A 19,194-nucleotide genomic window follows, 5' to 3' on the forward strand; every position below is an offset into this window, starting at 1 on the left:
GATAACACAAACAACATGAATTAAAACATTTAAGTTTCTCAAGATTCATCTCTTATTACTGGATCTATTTCTGGGAGTGCAAGTAATCAGCTACTTTCATATGTATGAAGTCATCATTATCTTCAGAAATAAAATTTGCTTCAGCATTCTTTTCTGCCTTTTTTAGGGAGGCTTGATAAAGCTCAACCAAGTGCCTTGGCGTACGACAAGCACGTGCCCAATGCCCTTTACCACCACATCTGTGGCATTTATCTTCTGGGTTTCTCCTTTGCACTGCTTCACTTTTTTCATCCTTCTTTTGAAGGGATTTATTTGGTGCAAGGGGATCATCATTATTATAGCTTTTCCTTGACCACGGTCATGGCCACTGCTAGGGCCATGACGAGGAATTTGGGGTCACGACCTTTTCCACACTTAGCTTGGTGAAAGTTAGTCTCATTCACTTCTGGGAATGGACTAGAACCAGTAGGTCGGCTTTCATGGTTTTTTATTAGTAACCCATTATTTTGTTCGGTTACAAGAAGATGTGAAATTAGGTCAAAATGCTTTTTAAACCCCATCTCTCGATATTGCTGCTGCAGGAGCACATTCGAGGCATGGAAAGTGGTGAAAGTTTTCTCCAGCATATCATTATCAGTGATATTTTTATCATATAATTTCAGCTGAGATATAATTCTAAACATTGAGGAATTATACTCACAGATAGATTTAAATTCTTGTAGCCTCAAATGGATCCAATCAAAATGTTCTTGTTGAAGAATGACCATCTTCAGGTGGTCATATCTATCTTTCAAATTATTCCACAGCATAAGAGGGTCTTTAATAGTGAGATATTCCAATTTCAAGCCCTCATCAAGGTGATGGAGGAGGACTATCATTGCCTTGACACGGTCTTGATTTGAAGCCTGATTTTTATTTTGGATGGTGTCTGCTAGACCCATCGCATCAAGATGAATTTCAGCATCAAGTACCCAAGACAGGTAGCTTTTGCTCGATATATCCAGAGCAATAAATTCACGTTTAGAAATATTTTCCTTTAATTAAGAAAGGGAAAGACTATACCTTCAAAGCTTTTAAAGTATTTGCTCGAGATGGCAGAGTCTCGTGCTGATAACGTGTTATAAAATAAAGAATATAAAGTAAATACACCAGAGACTAGTACATAGAGAGAGACTGGTAGATTATTCAACTTTTAACTGATATATAAATGGACTGAATTAACTTCATATTTATAGAGGAAAAGAAGCTGTTGCGAGGATTTTCAGGAAGCTGCTGCGAAGCTTTTCAGAAGCTTCCTGCTTGAGGTACTTGCAAGCTATCTGCTTGAGCTACTTGCAAGCTACCTGCTTGATTGCAAGCCTGAGGAAGCAGCTGCAAGGCTTTTCACGAAGCTGCTGGCAAGTTGCCTGCTTGAGCTACTTGCAAGCTAGCTGCTTGAGCTACTTGCTTGATTACAAGCCTGAGGAAGCAGCTGCAAGGCTTTTCACGAAGCTGCTGACAAGCTGCCTGCTTGAGCTACTTGTAAGCTGTCTTCTTAATTGTAAGCTTATCCAGTTGACTATATATTTGAATGGACATCTACAATACGGTGTATTTATAACAGGGATGTTAGTTTCATAACCATTGAGTGTTTTTGCTTCCATGTGATTTCAAAGGGGTAAGAGCAGTATAAATAGAGAAAAAATAAAAAATAATGTATGCGTCAATTAACTACCATAGCTAATCCGTGAAAGCATCAAAGGAAGGTCAAAACAAGATTCTAACGAAAACAACACAAAGGGACCTTTATTTCTTTCATCAAAATTTCACAATTAAACAAAAGCTAAGATACTTAGGTAAGATTGATAAGCAAGAGAACAAAACATAACAAGCACAACTTAACAATCCAACAACTGGTTTTAGGAGAGAAAATAAGTTGAAACTCTTAGTGATTAGTGATGGGATTATAATCCAGTAATTTATCCCATACGGTGGGATTATTTTATACTCTAAAAGATGGTATAAAATAATCAGAACGTTTTCACCAATGAAGATAAGTTCATATAGCAACCAAACGTGGTATAAAAATTAGCGGCTTAACCATGAACCAAACGCCACTTAGTGATTAGTGATGGGAAGAGCCGTAAACGAAATAAGTTCATATACCAACGCCAATAGACCCAATGATGGGTCCATATCCCGCTAATCATTGCTTGACCAAAGGCAATAGCAGGGTTCATTGCTGCGCCAAAAAGGGCACCACCACACAAGATGTTGGCACCAACAATGAGACCAATTGCAATTGGGGAAATGATTCCCATGTTACCCTTCTTGGGGTCAAATGAAGTTGCATAATATGTGTAAACAAGGAGGAAGGTCATCACTATCTCTAAAATAACTGCATTCCAAGGTAATTGTGGAGGGTATGGTGATATTTCCTGCACAATTTAATTTACAAATTTAATTAGTTAATATAGATATACGAAAAGTATTGGTCAAGTCTAGTTCCCCGAAAAACAGTATGTCACGTCATTCATAGTGAATCGTTTCATTATTTACGTGCGTTATGTTGATATGTATAACTAGAGTATAAACAACCTTTTATTGGTATCAAATACGGATTAATGATTCAAAAATTATGCGGGTTAAGGTTCTCAGTTATTTGGAAGCAAAAAGGTCTATATTTGTCCATACTATCCCAAATCGTTTTATTTTGCCCTTCATTGTACTTTGGTTCATTCATACCCAACTTAATTATTAGAAAAGGTCTTGTATTTTCTCGTCTTGCATTAACAGAGCTCAAGAGTGAAATGATTACGGGACTTCCATGTGTCCCAGCTCCACATAAAAAGTATCCAAATTACCCCTCAATTTTTTATCAAATTTAAAATTACCCTAAGATTGGCTTAGGGGTCCTGAGCAAAATCTAGACTTTTGCGTTACACTAGGGTATATTAGATCAAAAGTTTTAACACAAGGAAAATTGCTTAATTTCAGAGAGTACAGGTCCACATATTTGACTTTTTTCCCTATTTTAAATTATGAATTCAAAAGTTAATACTTATATAATATTTTTCAAAAATTTCATCGATAACTTTATCCTATATATATATATATATATATATATATATATATATATATATATGTTTTGTTTAACCTAATTATTAACATTTGTTTTTTTAATTTTCACAAAACCCTCAACTTTATGTTTGATTGCTGGATGCCGAAAGCCTTTCCTTGTATGCCTGTGATGCACTATATGTTGGAATCAAAATTATTAAGAGGTCATGCGGAAACTAAGAATTGCAAATTTTGAAGAAGATAAATCAGACACAAATAAAAGTATACTAAAAGAGGCATAATATACAACTATTATAGCTAAGTGCTTAGTGAGGGGAGTGGCATTACCAAACCATTAGTAGCAATCTTGAGGAGATAGCAAGCCACAACGGATCCAAGTAATTGAGCAATACAATACATGACACTCCTGAAAAAGGTAATGTGACCTCCGACGAATGCACCAAAGGTAACAGCGGGGCTTGCATGACCTCCAGATATGTTTGCTCCCACTGAAACTGCTGTAAGAAGAGCAAATGCATGGGATATCGATGCCGAAATTAGCCCATTGGCTGGATCTCCAGTCGTGATCATCTTGGCTACAAAACATACCAAAGTGTTAATCGTTACTAATACACAGAGTATAAACAACCTTTTATTTGATTACTAATTGATCACCTAAAAGATAACTACACACACTGATACATATATATATATATGCTCATAATAATTAAATAGAATCAATAACCTAAAAGTAAAATAGGTGCCATGTTATAACAAATAATATATATATAAATAATTAACTTACACTATCAGTATATACGTCAATTACATACACAAAATGTACGTTATCAACATATATACAATTAACTTATTATGCCTTTAATACCCAACTTGGTTAAACTTACAGAAAACTAAGGCACAGCCTTCAGCGGGAAAAACAAAAGTAATCACGCAAATAAATTCAGCTAAGGCAGCCTTAAGGGTCATAACAAATAAATCCACATAGAAAAGTTGCATTTTTTCTAGAATAAGAAAATGTTTATGAGTTAACTTCTTCTACTATTTATTTTTTGTAGCCTTGTTAAACCAAAAAAAGAAAAAAAAAGGCAGTATAATAATAAAGCATTTTAAAACATTATCCCAATAAATTAAGTCTCTTTTTTATGTATAAACATAAAATTAATGATAATTTGGAGATATAGTATGTATTAGATTGCGGTATTTACCTCAACAACTTATATAAATCATTCAATTCAATATGCAATTCACAAAGTCTATGCAACACAGGTAAGGGAGTCCCTGATGCTTTACCCCTCTAATAGGATATTTTGCATGTCGCTTTATTTATAAAATGCATCCAACTTGAGTTAGGTAAGAATGTACACTAGTTGAATGACAAATTTAGATAAAGAGAGAATTGTGGAAAAATTGTGTGAAAATGAAGAAGAATGGAGGGGTATTTATAGTTTGAAAATATGACCAAAGTGAAGTTATTCATAAATTTAGGGGTTCAAATAAAATTAGCAACAAATTTTTAAATTTATAAATATATTTTGAAATAATAATTTTTTTTTTAATTTAGCAAATTTTATCATTAGATGTAAATGTTAATTTTATTATTATTAGTAAATGTAAATGTCAATTTTTGTATTAGAATTAGAACTTAAAAAAAAAAAAAAAAAAAAATTTGAAGCAACAGCCGAAGGCCGGATACATGTTTTTCTTTACTCAAGGGCAATATGTAATGATCAAGCAAATGGCTCTAATCTTAGTCATGCTTAGTCATTTCTCTAAAATTTCCAATGGCGATTTTTGAAATCGGCATTCTTTTTCTAGAATAAGAAAATGTTTATGAGTTAACTTCTTCTACTATTTATTTTTTGTAGCGCTTGTTGCATGCTTTGTTTCCAAATAGGCCTCTTTATATAAGGTACTAAGAGCATGGGTATACTCAAAATTAAATAAAAAACTCAGTCCCTATATGTTGAATGAAAAACTCAGCCGTGATAGCAATGATGAATAGTTATGGTGAATTTGTGCTACCCAATATATGTACTATATATTAATTGATCATTATGTATAAAAGATAAAATAGAAAAAAAGGGAACTAAGACTGAAAAGAAATGGTAGTGGAGAAAAGTTCTGAGAATTTGGAAGGGAATTTACCTAATCAACTTGTGATTCTTTTAAGATATGTATATTCGGATAAGGAAAGAGGTAAGGGAGTGGCCTGATTCTTTACTTTGTAAGAGTATTTATTCCTTAGAATTGAGTATGCAAAGCTTAAGTAACTATACAAACAACAACAACAACAACAACATACCCAAAAGCCAGAATCTACACAAGTGGAGTCGGGGGAGGGGGGTAGAGTGTCAAGTTTTACCTCTGACCTCTAGAGTAGAAGGTTGTTTTCGACGTAATCAAATAACACATAAACAACATCATAATAACAAGAAAACTAAAACAGAGCTTAAGTAACTATATATACGTAAAACTCTATGACACACACTACTCTCTCGGCACGTGCGTTGCACGTGTATGCCGAGTTAAGTAATACTATACAAATTTTTAAACAATAAATATATTATTAAAATAATAATTTAAGTTAAAAATTATGCATTAAAATATTATCATTTTTTGGAGTTGTAGCTTCTTTAAACATTGAATTTATCAATATATTACTAACATTTATAGCAAATACTACGGAATTCCCTTCGCAAACTTCACATAAAATGTAAATTAAGTATGATCTAAAAGAGAAGAATTTACTAATAAATATTAATGTTTTTGATATACTATCATTGTGTGTTGTATCTCTAACATCATAGAGCTATAACAGGTTTTGTTGATCAGTTTTTGTAGCATCTCACCATCTTTTTGTGCTAGTTCGCCCCATAAGTTCACACTTTAACGATCATCCTTAAATTTTACAATTAAGCATTATATTAATTAATTATATTAGGTACCTTCAATTCTATCGTTTAATAAACGTTTATGATAATTAATGAACAAGTAAAATAATTTCAAACTTACTCATATATAAGTTTTATTTATTTTTTCATTTTACTAAGTATCACATTTTCAACCCCATCAGCCACTTTTCCTTGCATTAATCTGTTATGGAAATATAAATTACGAACTAAATGCTTGTGCTGCTAGCGCTATTGTTTCCTAACCATTAGGAGCCTGTTTGGATGTGCTTATTGCTTTTAACTTATAGATAAGCCAAAAACCACAAGTTAGGAATTCTACCTTATGCCTTTTGGCTTATTTTTATTGTTTTGCCTTAAAAATAAGTGCTTAATAACACTTTTTTATTTTACTCAAACACTATAAAAGTGCTTAAAACTATTTTGGCTTAAAGCACCTAAAATAAGCCAATCCAAACAGGCTCTAGATAGATGATGGATAACTAGTGGTGGGCATAGTTCGGGCCAACCCGAAATTTGAATTTTTTGGATTTTTGATTTGGATTTTTGGATGATGGATTGGATTGCGGATTTTATTTTTAAAATTTATGGATTTTGGATTGATATGGATTTAGTACTATGGATATTTGGATATCCAAAAAAGTCGAAATTTTTATACCTTATATTCTACTCTACCCATATTATATGTGCCCAATAGGCCAATGATACTAATAAATCCAATTTCGAAAGGTCTAATAGATTAATACCCTACGAGTTACAACCCTACCCATTATAGTTTTAAGTCCAAATGCTAAATTTTCTACTAAATCAAATATAATATAGGGTTTTTCTAACAATTGGATATAATCTTATAATTATTTTATCTTGCATTTTCTAAAATGTTTTTTGCATGGCAAGTACCACTGTGCCAAGTGATCGAACTAGCTCAAGTTATCCGAGAAATTCTTTTCTTTCGCCTGTTCTTACTATTACAGAGCAATTAAGATCTAGATTTTCCTCCGTGGAACTCACACTTTAAAATATTCTTGTGTTGAAGTAGAGGAAGATCTACTTTTGAATTTATGTTGAAAGTATCTTAACTGCATTGGTTTTTAGTTCTATGGTTTCATATTATACTGAGACAAGTAACTTGGTAACTAAAGCACATGAATTTCGTTACAAGTAGGCATCTTAAAGGCTCAAAAGTCAAATCCGAATATCCAAACCGATTAATCCAAAACCGAACTTAAAAGATCCAATCCAATCTGAGCTTATTTGGATTGGATTTTGATTGTAATTTCTTCAATCCGAAAATCAAAAATCCAAACCGAAATTTTTATATCCAATCCGATAGCCCGAACGCCCACTCCTATGGATAATTGTCCAAACTTTAAGCAAATTTAGACCAATTCAATATATTGAAAATAATCGAGAAGTAAATTAATACTCCATCCGGTCCATATTTATATGGTAAGAAATCACTCACCCCTAGCAAAGTAAGAAGTGTTTTTACTAAATTACCTTTAATTAAATAATACCAATTTAATATGATTTCGTGATTATGTAAAAATTCACTTGTCTAAATAAGGGTAAATATGAAAAGGAAAAAAAACTAATTAATACCTTTTTATTGTGTAAAAAATAATTTATTTTGGATTAAATATAAAAGCTAAAAACACCATATGATACCAGATGGAGTGTCTTGTTTGGAATGTCATTGTGTAATGGATTTGGATGTAATTAAGCATAATGGGAGATGATAGAATCCAAGGGTTCACACTTTGCTAGTTCACAACCTGAGAGTTTACTAAAACTGTTATAGCCCGTATTTTGTACGTTTGGAAATCTCAAAGTCGACGTGGAAAGTTAAGGGCAAGACCATTCCCAAAAATTATTTTAATGTACGAGTCGTTATGGATATTATTTACGACTATTATTAGTATGGAATTATTGTGAGAGGCTAAGGACGAAACGAGAAATTCGCAAAATGGGCCGTGGAAATAATACGGAAGACGAGGGGTAAAATGGTCGTTTCATGAGGATTCAAGAGAGTTCTAAAAAGGGGCCATATTGGCCATGTGATGGAAAAGAATGAAAAGGATGACTAAAATAGTCATCTTTACAAAGGATGAAAAATTCTAGAAAAAGAAAGAAAAATTCTAGCAAGGAATGAGTGGGGGTTAAGTGTAAATTAAAAGAAAACATAGGGACTAAAGGTTGCCTAAGAAGAAGATTAGTCTTCTTTGACTAATTCAAAATTCAAGAAAAGAAAGGACTAATCTAGAGAAATAGAGAAAATTGGTGGAAGACTAAGTGGCATGTGACCACCATGTGCCTATGTTATATATATATATATATATATATATATATATGTTCATCTTCTCATTCAAGACACAAGAAAACAAAAAAAGAAAGAGGAGAAACTACATGGCCATTCGGCCAAGAGAGAAAAGAAAAAGGAAAAGAAAAAAAAATTCCAAGCCTTCACCTTGATTCAAAAATTATAATTCTCTCGTATTCCTACTAAGTTCAAGATTCTCTACGAAGTGGTATAATTATTTTGTCAAGAAAGGGACTTTGGTGGCAAGGAGAACTTGTTGGAAAAGGTAAGTATTTCATGTTTTCTTTCATGTTATAGAAGATTTGTGGATGCTAGAGTGAATAAAATTGAAGGGAAATCATGAAATTATGGTGTGTGCATGCATGGCCGTGTGGTGTGTGTGTGTGTGTGCTATGGCCGTGTAGTGCCCTATGTGGGGAAGATGTTATTGAATTTGTTTGGTATGCTAATTGTGTTGTTATGGTATTATGAAGTGAATGGAAGGTTAATGGTCCTTGTTGTCATGGAAAATATGTTGTAAGGTTGTTGTAGGAAAATATGCAACTTTGTAGTAGTTTATGTAAATATAAGAATGAAGTCATTAAGATGCGAAGTATGGTTGTTGTTAATGAAAATGGAAGACAAAAATGTGTTAAGAAGGCTTATATTGAAAATTGGAAGTTTTGGATGAATTATGGTTTGATGGAAATTTTGTATATTTTGTAGAATAATGAGAAATGTGTCCGAATCGTATTTGAATGGCCGTGAATTAGTAGACAAATATGAAAACGTCGATATTGGATTGATGTGAAGTTAGAATGGAAGTTATTGTATTATGAAGAAAGAAATACTATTCATGCTAGAATGCGTTTTAATTCAATTGTTGATGTTGTTGATGTTATTGTTGTTGGTTTGGCCGAGTTGAATTCTCGGATTGTTGTTAATGGATGAATTGGGCCGAGCCATATTCTCGGGATGGCGCATTTACGGGGAAGTCTTGCCAGAAATTTTTGTAGATAAATGTGCATTCAAGATTGGATCCCTAAAAGCTCTAATCAATGTTTGGTGAACATGACCAAATTGTAGATTACGGCGGATTTGCAACTTGGATTTGGGGTAGCGAGAGGAGCGGAAAGAGGTATGTAAGGCTTCACTTTTCTTTCTTGGCATGTCTTAGATGTAATAGGTTTGGACACGGGCCTTGGGGACAATTCCTTTCCCGAAATCTCGAGATTGAAATTAACTACTATTCATTCGGTAAAATTAGAACTTGCGTGAAATGTCGGAAAAACTTCCTAAACATCCGAACTTACACAAATAAGCCCCGATTACCACAGAGATCCTCACAAGTGACGCCATAAATCGTAGTATACGTAAATTTGATACGCCGCCCTCATTTGACCCGAGGTGGGCCCATTGTTCCGGATTTTCCTTATTGTACCATTTGACTTATCTTGAGCGAACCCTATGGAAACTTTTAATCCTTATTCCGTCATCAAATGACAAGTACTATAACCATGCTAACGAAGACATCTTTATGATGACTATGAGGATGCTAGATATGAGGAAATGGCTATGACGCATATGTTAAGAATATGTACCTACCATGAATATGACTATGAATATGTCATACAATAACGTGGAGGATGTCTAGGAGAAAATGTTTACATGATAACTATGACCATGACGATTCTATGATTAAAGGTTCCAAGTCTATGATTCCGGTGACGAGATGAGAACGTTAAGCTATTTCTTGAATTCTCAACTCGGCTACTCATGAATAATGTTTTCTTTAGAGATTCTAAGTATATGAAACGATGCCTTATGATCCCGTTTTATATTTTCTCATGATATTACTCTCCACTAATGTCTCTCCTTATATTAATCATCCCTTCAAGGTGAGACAAGCGCCCTTAATTATTCTATAATATAATCGGAGGTTCCAACCTTACGTCGCTCCGATGGATACATGATTTTCTTGGGCTCTCTGCATGCTTATATAACCTATGGATATGAAAAATGTATATGTACATGGGGTGGGGGGTAGGGATACATGGAAAATGGGAAGGAACTATGTTTCATTGCCACACGGTCGAAATTTGGCTTATCATCCGGACGCGGATGCCGACGCGGGATTTATGGGCGAGCCGGAGTATTTCGCGCAATGTGGGGCGAGCCGACGCCGTTCGGTGCTATGATACACTACGACATGCTATGATACTATGATACACTACGACATGCTATGATACTATGATATACTATGACACGCTATGATACTATGATACACTATGATATCTTTGTAACATGATATGACACAATTCTATGTTCTATGTCTATGAAAAGAAATGTTCTCTTTTTCTAAAAAGAAAAAAAAACAAGCATGTCCGAGGCATTCACGTATACATTACTCTTGATCTTATGATATGCTCTATATTTCCATACAATTGATATTCATATGTTCATTTCTTACTATGTTACTATTCACATTCAACATTTTTGCTGCGTGCCGACCCCTTTCCCCCGAGATGCAGCGATCACCCGGATGATCGAGCATTATGTACGATGTTCCAACGGGTATCTCCATTTGCTGCGGAGGGTTGCCGGGTCAAGAGTCCTATGCTATGATGTCATGTTCGAGTTAGAGACTTTACGACCCTATAGAGTTGCGTTTGTAGATGGCTTTGCCGATCGAATGTTATTATGTTTTGTGTCACGGGCCCCATATGATGAGTCTTTACTTATGAAAAAAAGGAGAGTATACCACGTATCTTATTCTTAATTGATTCACGAGTTTACGTATGTAATAAGAGGAATATGGGGTCGGGTGCCCATCACACTGGTAAAGTCGAAGTGTGACAAAAACGATCTAAGGGACATGGTCCTTACGGATAATGACGCACTAAATAAGGCAAGTAATTTATGTGAAAAACTCCTTGCTCAAGGGATTCTAAAACCACGACCTACCCCAGTAGGATTTCCAACTTCATTGAAACGAGCAACTTCAGATTACAACCTAGGAATTAAACTCTTAATCCCTAACCCTTACAATACACCCATTGTAAGCACCATCACAATAACTCTGTGCAAAGCTCCAACAATGACTCTAGCAACGACTTTTTAGCCAACTCTATCCAAGAAAACAAAGTTATAAAGATTGAAATCTGTCCTACTATGATGCTTCTTGACAAGCAGTGTAGGAATACAAATTAAGAACATGAAACAAGACTCAACTATCCTAGGAACTTCGGATGTCTTCGGTGGCGAGGGAACAATTACCTAGTTGGGATCTTGTTCTTGTAACTCCGAAAAGGTGGCCGCCACACTTGAGAGAAATATTTCCTTTTTGGATTTTAGGTCAAACAATCCCAACATGTTGTATATATATGAGACCAAGTAGAGAGCATGTGAGAAACATGTGACCATGAATGGTGATTTCTCAAGAGCTTTTAGCTTTTAGCATACATACGGTACAAAGTAGCTTGCCCGAAATGCGGTAGCTTTGTGGCTAACCATTTAAACTCCATGGGATCTGATGGAGGACCTGGTCCTTGTCTCGTTTGTCAAATCATCAAAACTATGAAATGCTATAACTCATCAGGAGAAGAAAGTGAAGAGTTTTATTTGTTATAGCCCAGCCCAAATCATTAATTTCTCCCTTTTTGATGATGACAATCTTTTAAGTGATATTCCCCACGAGGACCAGGTTTCTTCTTCATAGTAAGCTCAGGCAGGATGGACGATGGAACTTTTTCATTTGTTCTTGTGAGACTAATTTCTCCTTGAGTACTAGACCCTCAATCTTTATGTTGGAACTTTTCACAACTGTGCAGTATTCAACCAACTCGTATCCACGAACTTCCCCCTGAGGACATGTCCCTCAGTGTAATTGTACCATATCAAGACCAGGTACCCTTGCATAGTCAGCTTCAGAAATATGTTGTTGCATCTTTCGTCAGTACTTGGAAAACCAGGTTCCCTTTGTTGATTTAGCCTTTAGACAACATGTGACATTTTCATTCTCACTCCTAACCACAAGGAGTTGGTTAAGCAACATTCAACATTTTTAGGGCTTTCCCCTGAGATCATGATCCTCAGCATTATGTACCATATCCATCATAGATGGAACTAGGCCCCCTTTTGCATAAGATGGATTAAGAATGCAATGTTTTGCATTGGTAGGATTACACCTTCCACTTTCACTTCATGTTGGAGAATTTGAACCAGGTTGTGAGTGATGCACTATTTGCATTGGTAGGATTACACCTTCCACTGTCACTTCATGCATTAACAAGCACAACTCATAACACACACTTTTTCCCGTTTTGGCATCATCGAAAAGAGAAATACAAAAACACTGGAAAGCAAAATTCTAGTGGCATTAACTCGGAGCTACTAGGGCAACACACCATAACAAGATCAGGGCATAGAGAGTAGAGTAAACAATGCAAAAAACAGAGTAATTGCCCAAAAAACAATAACCATTTAAACATATCCAGCAGTACGCAGTCACAAAAGCACAAAACATCATAATTTAAAGAGTTAAAACGGTCAATATCATAAGAAAAGATAGATAAAACAGGGGTTGGAAAGGACAAGAAAGGGACAGGGTTGGGGTTGGAAAGGATTTATCGAGAGAAAGCTTTGAGGGTTGTTCTTTGATCCTGGATCATTTGATCACATAGCTCATCCAGCTTGTTTTTCAGCTCCTCATTCTCAGCTCTCAACTTTGTATTAACAGTGGCCAGTTCTGTGATGGGACCAGGTTCCTGAGCCTTAGCAACTAGTTGTGTCTTCAAAACAACTACCTCGATCTCAATCTTACGTAGAGCACGCTCTGTGCCTTAATAAGACTAGAGATGGTTGAGTTCTTATGCTAACATTCTTTTCCACACATTCACGCCTTCCAAGGTTTCTATCGTGAACGTATCCGCTTCAAGTCCCCAAACTTTTCCTATCTTAACATAGAAGTGGTCAAAAACTTTAGTCAAGAAGAAGCCATATGGAAGACCATGCTTTCCTTCTCTAGCATTAACCACCTTGATCATGTGTTCAATCATTATGGTTGGTAAACTAATGCATTGATAGTTTGCTAAAGCTTTAAGGAGGACCAGATCCCCGACAGAGGCAATGCATCGTCTTTCCGCCCTTGGAAGTAGTGTTTTGTTAACCAACTCAAACAAAAGTTGGTACTCAGAGCCTTTTCCCAGTCACAGACACACCTTTTTTGACTATCACCTCTTTGAAGGTTAGTGAAGCTTCCCCATCAACCGTTTTTAAACCACCAGTCGAAACACCAAGAATGGCACCCAACTTTGCTTCATCAATTTCAAACTTTACCCCATTCATAGTCTTGACCATTGTTGAGTTATCAGTATAGATCAAATAGGCATAAATCTTACTAACTTTATCCCCAAAAACACTTGGAGCAGGGGAAACAAATATATGCTCCCATTTTTTAAATTCAACTTTCTCTAGAAGCTCCTTCATCCCTTTCTTTTCAGCAATATCATTGTCAAAAACACTTCCAAGTAGAACTTTCTGCATTTTCAGATTTTCCTGCCTTTGCAGTTTTAAATCCTTAACCTTTTTCCTGTTCTTAGTAGAACCAGGTTCCTCTCCAGCAGTTCTCTTTCGTTTCCTAGAGAATCCAGTCTCATTTTTCTCATTTTCAATATCAACTTCTGCCTCATTTTCCACAACTTTCTTCCCTTTGTCTTTCTTTTGATTTTTGGAGTTTTTCCTCCTTAATTGAGATAATTCCACTTCTTCTTCATCAGACACATTCACTGTCTCTGCCTCATCGATCACACCACGCTTTACTAACCTTCTTCTCCACCCTCTAACATTCTCTTCTCTGCCAGCCTTTTGAGCCGCCTCACGTTGAGCCTTCCTCCTTTGCCTAATGGTGGGTGGCTTAGTAATGATGTACTTTCTTGCACTTTTACCTTGGTTCTTTACACTATTCGAGGACCTTCTGAAAATAGTTTTCAAAACAACATTATCATCTGAATCAGCAATATCTTCCTGAGATAGATTAGAGGGACCAAGTTCCTTCTCAAGAAAAGGATCACCTAATGGTACGACTACAATAGACAGGATATTCACAGTGTTTTCTATATCCGAAATTTCTATTAACGGACCAAGTCCCTTATTAGTATCCCCTGTTTCTTGATCGTGAACATTTTTCCTTTAATCCTTGGACTACCATCTATAGTACTCACAGTATCACCAGAACCAGTAACAATATTTTCCCTTTTATTTTCTACATCCAGCCTCTTTTCAGATAAATTTTCAACAAGATCAGAATCTCCCACACTTTTATCGCTAACTAGAGGAATGAAGTTACCTGATTTTAGAGAGCTTTCCTCAGAATCTCCATTATTAATGACCTTTTCTTATTTCTTATCACCACAACCCTGGTAGTCTCATGCATGACCATAGGACTCGATTTCTCTGTGTCTCTGCTTTGATATTCGATACCCATATTCTTAGTAGCCTCAGCTTGGCTTGAGACTTCTACTCCCGCATCTTTCTCATCAAAATCCTCAGTATTTTGGAAGAATTTTGAGATAAATAGAGTTTGACCGCTTTCTTCCGAGATAGTCTTTTCATTTTGATCATGGTCATAGAGGAAGAGATGAATTTCCTTGGGTTTTGACTCTTCCGGGTTCTGAAGGGACCAGTGACCACAGACTTTGGTGGAGATCCTGAGTTTTGATCTATGGGATTAGGTTCTATCGGGGGCGATTCCATCGATTTTGAGTCTAGTGGAGTTAAATTTTCTAAAGATTGGGGAGAGAGGTTCGTTTCTAGTATGACTGAGGGGATGAAATTTTCTTGAGACATGATTAATTGGGGAGTCAAGTGACACAGAGATGAGAATGTTACACAGAGAGATGGAAGATGAAATGAGTAATGAGAGAGAAGAAAGACAGGAATTTTGGTTTAAATGAGAATATAGGGAACCGGTTCTGATAGGTAGGGGTGTTCATGGTTCGGTTTGGGTCGGTTATTGATTAAAACCATAACCAAACCGATTTAGTCGGTTTTTAAATGTCTAAAACCATAACCAAACCAAATAAAATAATAACCACCGGTTTGGTTATTGTCAATTTGGTTCGGTTTGGTTCGATTTTTCGGTTTATGACTAGCAGCCATGAGACTTATCAGTATAACATTAAAAAGTTGAAAAAGACATGTCTTTTTTTTGGTTCAAACGATAACTTTTATTTATTGTTTAAGGTGAAACATACATCATAGAAACATTTTCACTATTAGTGATAGTGTAGTACTCAAATTATTCAAAGTTGCTAAACTATTACATATAGAGCTAAAAACTAACTTCGTAGTGGCTGCACCATTTTTGTCATCTTAATACACATACCTGGAAATAAAGCAGAGCATAAGAGCTTTTAGTTGTTGTTACAAATATACATATTAATTAAACATAAAGACTACCTAAAATTAAAATGAAAATATATGAAATAAAAAAAAACTTTGTGTAATGATCCCAAACTTTGTGCAGTACTTGCATTTTGCTCTCAATTCTCCCATTTTATTGAAAACACTTTGTGTAATGTTTTTTTTTCTATCATTATCCCCAAGGCTAGGGTCTCGTCTACAAGGAGTTGTTCTCTTCTGCTTTTTAGGAGGATTACCCACATAAGAAGTATTAGGGCATTACCATGTGCTTGAGTTGCAGCAAATGCTGATGTTACTGAAGTATCTTCTATAGGAACCTCCAAATCTACAACCTCTATCCTTTTCATATGAAAAATATTAGAAGTTTAGGACCCATTCAGACAAGAAAAAAGAAAAGTATAAATTCGAAAAGCAATAAAGAAACAACCTAAAATCAAAGGCTGACAAAGAAAGGCTAAAAAATTAAGTTAAAGACATTAGACTCTAACGTGGGCTTTTGTTAGTAGGTTTACACTCAACATTTAAAAGAGTTAAAAGACTTAGAGACATGGGCTTGGACATATTCTTAAAAACACGGGCCTTAAATAATCACGTGAAATTAAATAAGTAGACAAAAACCAAATTAATGATTAAAAGGTATAAAATATTTATAATTATTTATGAATAACTAATATTATACATATAAATAATTATCAAATTTATGTATATAATTTATTGGTTTGGTTCGGTTATTTATTCGATTATTTTTTAATAGAACCATAACCAAACCAAATATTATCGGTTTTTAAAATTTAAAACCAAATCAAACCAAATATCGGTTTGGTTAAATTTTCTGTTTGGTTTTGGTTTTAACCAAAACCGTGAACAGCCCTACTGATAGGTTGACCAAAAAAAAAAAAAACTTTTCCTACACACCTAGTTTGCTCAGAGAATATGAATCGTTTTGGGCTCCAATTTTTAAAAGTTTGGTAGGAGGAATTTAATTACATTGCACCTTTATGACAGTTTAAATAACATATGAGTGCTAAAGAGACTGCTAACCTGAGTCAAAGGAACCAGGTTCGTTATCGTTCTTTTAAGAAGTAGGCAAAGACTCTGGAAAATGCAATGTCACCAACACTTATGCTGTCCTGAAGATGCCATGTGTGTATACCTGTAACAATATAGAGGTGAGTTAGATGCCACCAAAAAAAACTTTTAGCACTGTACCTTTTCTTTTAACATAACCAATCATTTAGGCAATTTTGAGGAGGAGTAGCTAGACGAGCTTGATCAAGCCCAATTTCAAGTGATTTCTTTCCAAAGTGCTCCATGCTCAGTGCCTTGGTGAAGACCTCTGCTACCTAGTCCCTTGACTTGCAAAACTCCATACATATTATGCCCTTTTCATCATTATCCCTTATAGGAAGACGTATATCATCAATGTGTTTAGCCCTTTTTTTTGTTGTATTGGATACCAAGTGCACTTGTATTGCCACACAAAAAGGACAGACAGTCAGTCAACACACAAAATCTTCAGGTTGCTTAGAGAATGTGACAATCCAGATGTGCTCTTCCTAGCTACTAGGAATCCAATATATTTAGCTTTAGCATATCCGCCCATATCAAAATTATCTTTTGAGGAATAACAGAGAACCAGGTCCTACGTTCCTTCTTGATTGAAACCTTGAACTACCACCATGTTGCACACAAAAAAAACATTCACACAACTCAAGCCGCTGTTCTTGTCTTAAAGACTTGGGACCAGGTACCACACATTGCTTCTCTTAAATTGAAAAAGGGCTCTTCTTGTGTAGCAGCTATCCAGTGAGCATCCTCAATGCTTCTTCAGGGATCAAGGGACTAAGTTCTCCCATAAATGATCTATTATTGACATCTACTGAGGCATGACTTTTGCTTCTTTGATCATCCTCAGGAGTGTCTGGTGCAAAAGATTAACTACCTGATGTTCAACTTTCATTGGAATAATGGAGAAACCGTGATTTTTGGCTTTGCATTCCATAGTTCACTCAGTGTGAGTATCTTTTAGCACCCTTCTTAGGACAAACCACCCTTTACTTGCTTCATTTGAACCATTTCTTCCACTGACGACATTATTGTTTACAGATTTGAGATCAGTCGAATAGCCATTTTTGGAAGAATTTGAATCTTTGTCAATTTGCCTCCCTTCGGTTGACACTTACTCATGCACTTGTAACTCAATTCTTTTAGCATAGGTGTACAATATATCAAGGAGAGTGCCTTGCACTTTTGCTCACATGAAGAATGAATCATCTTCTTCATGTTACACACTAGCATACTCCTATGTTTTAAGGCTTTGAGTGAGAGATTATCCATTTCTCTAGTAATATGCTCAGAACTGTCAACATCTTAATCATGTGCATTGCATTCTCTTACTCCAGCCTTCTATTGTGATCACCTGTTCACCCTAGGAACCCAATTCCATTTAGGTCCCAAGTGGCAATAAAATGGATAGGCTTGATCTTTATTCACACATCCTAGTTGCTTACTTTTATTTTCCAGGGACTGGGTCCCATGTCTCTTGGTTCGTTTGAAAAAACCTCCATTTTTCTCCGTTCAGGCTGAGCCTTTGCTTTGTCCCAAGTATCAAGATAACCAGTGTGGTTATGATAAGAGCATCTCTATTTTTCAGACACAGATCTGTATTTTCCCTGAGCAAAGTGTGAAACTTTGATTCTTTCAGCACCAGAGTTCTTTCTCCTATCATATCGGTTACGGACGGAGGTATCTTTACCAAAAGGCCATGTCCAAAGATATGACATCTCAAAATCTGTCTTTGCTTGTTTTACCTTCTCCTGAAATAGCGCAATGAGATTTGCGTTGGCCTTTTCAATTTCTTTCTCAATCTCAAAATGATCTCACAGATCTCCTGTTTTAGTCTAGGAGAAATGTTACTTAACTTCTTCATTTGATTGATTGCCAAGGCATTTTCTCTGGTCTCTTCCTTAACTTGTTTCTTTGGATTCACTGTGGATGCAGTCCCGTTGTTTCTAGCTTGCTTAAACACACCAACCAAGCCATGATAGATACTAATCAAGAGATCTGCAAGAGATATTAACTTTTTCTGAGAGTAGCATTCCAGATCCTTTTGAGTATCAAAAAAATTTGCTTTGTTGTCAGAAACCTGATCTTCCTCTTTTAATTCTTCACATCTTCCTTGATATCTCACATTTTGCTCATGGATTATGAGGTCATTGACAACTTTTTCATTACCATTATCAGCAACAGATCTTGCCCTGAGTATAAATGTAGATTCATGTTCTGCAGGTTCATTATCAACACCCATCATAGTTGTATCACCTTGGTCATCTTCAGACTTGCTGAAGAAGTCTTTTCTAGCAACCATGGCTTGCTTCACCAAGCGGTCAGCATCATTTCTTCTGTTGGCTTTCTTGACAGGGACTTGGTTCCATGCAACTATATTTTCAGTGTGATTTTTTTAATGAATCTGTTTATGAGGAGGGCATTCCTTTGAGAGGTGTT

At 35.5% G+C, this 19,194-nt stretch overlaps 2 protein-coding genes across 2 annotated transcripts; both read right to left on the reverse strand.

Annotated features, from left to right (window-relative positions):
* Positions 1 to 335: 335 nt before the first annotated feature.
* On the reverse strand, positions 336 to 941 carry LOC132062358 (uncharacterized). Its single transcript, XM_059454941.1, has one exon. The coding sequence runs from the start codon at positions 939 to 941 to the stop codon at positions 336 to 338; it is 606 nt and encodes a 201-aa protein (XP_059310924.1).
* A 1,134-nt stretch (positions 942 to 2,075) lies between these two features.
* Positions 2,076 to 4,017, reverse strand: LOC132062359 (aquaporin TIP1-3-like). The gene is made up of 3 exons (XM_059454942.1): positions 3,945 to 4,017; positions 3,388 to 3,635; positions 2,076 to 2,417 (listed from the first exon to the last, which is right to left on the reverse strand). The coding sequence occupies exons 2-3, from the start codon at positions 3,628 to 3,630 to the stop codon at positions 2,076 to 2,078; spliced, it is 585 nt and encodes a 194-aa protein (XP_059310925.1). The 5' UTR covers positions 3,631 to 3,635; positions 3,945 to 4,017.
* Between the last annotated feature and the right edge of the window lie 15,177 nt (positions 4,018 to 19,194).

The sequence above is a fragment of the Lycium ferocissimum genome, chromosome 7 (assembly GCF_029784015.1).
Source record: "Lycium ferocissimum isolate CSIRO_LF1 chromosome 7, AGI_CSIRO_Lferr_CH_V1, whole genome shotgun sequence".
In the NCBI taxonomy this organism is placed as follows: domain Eukaryota; kingdom Viridiplantae; phylum Streptophyta; class Magnoliopsida; order Solanales; family Solanaceae; genus Lycium; species Lycium ferocissimum.

Excerpts from the sequence above, each read along its gene's own strand:
- LOC132062359 (XM_059454942.1), bottom strand. The coding sequence starts at position 3,630 with ATGATCACGACTGGAGATCCAGCCAATGGGCTAATTTCGGCATCGATA. Across the intron at positions 2,418-3,387 it reads AGATTGCTACTAATGGTTTG|GAAATATCACCATACCCTCC; the intron begins GTAATGCCACTC and ends TAAATTGTGCAG.
- LOC132062358 (XM_059454941.1), bottom strand. The coding sequence starts at position 941 with ATGGGTCTAGCAGACACCATCCAAAATAAAAATCAGGCTTCAAATCAA.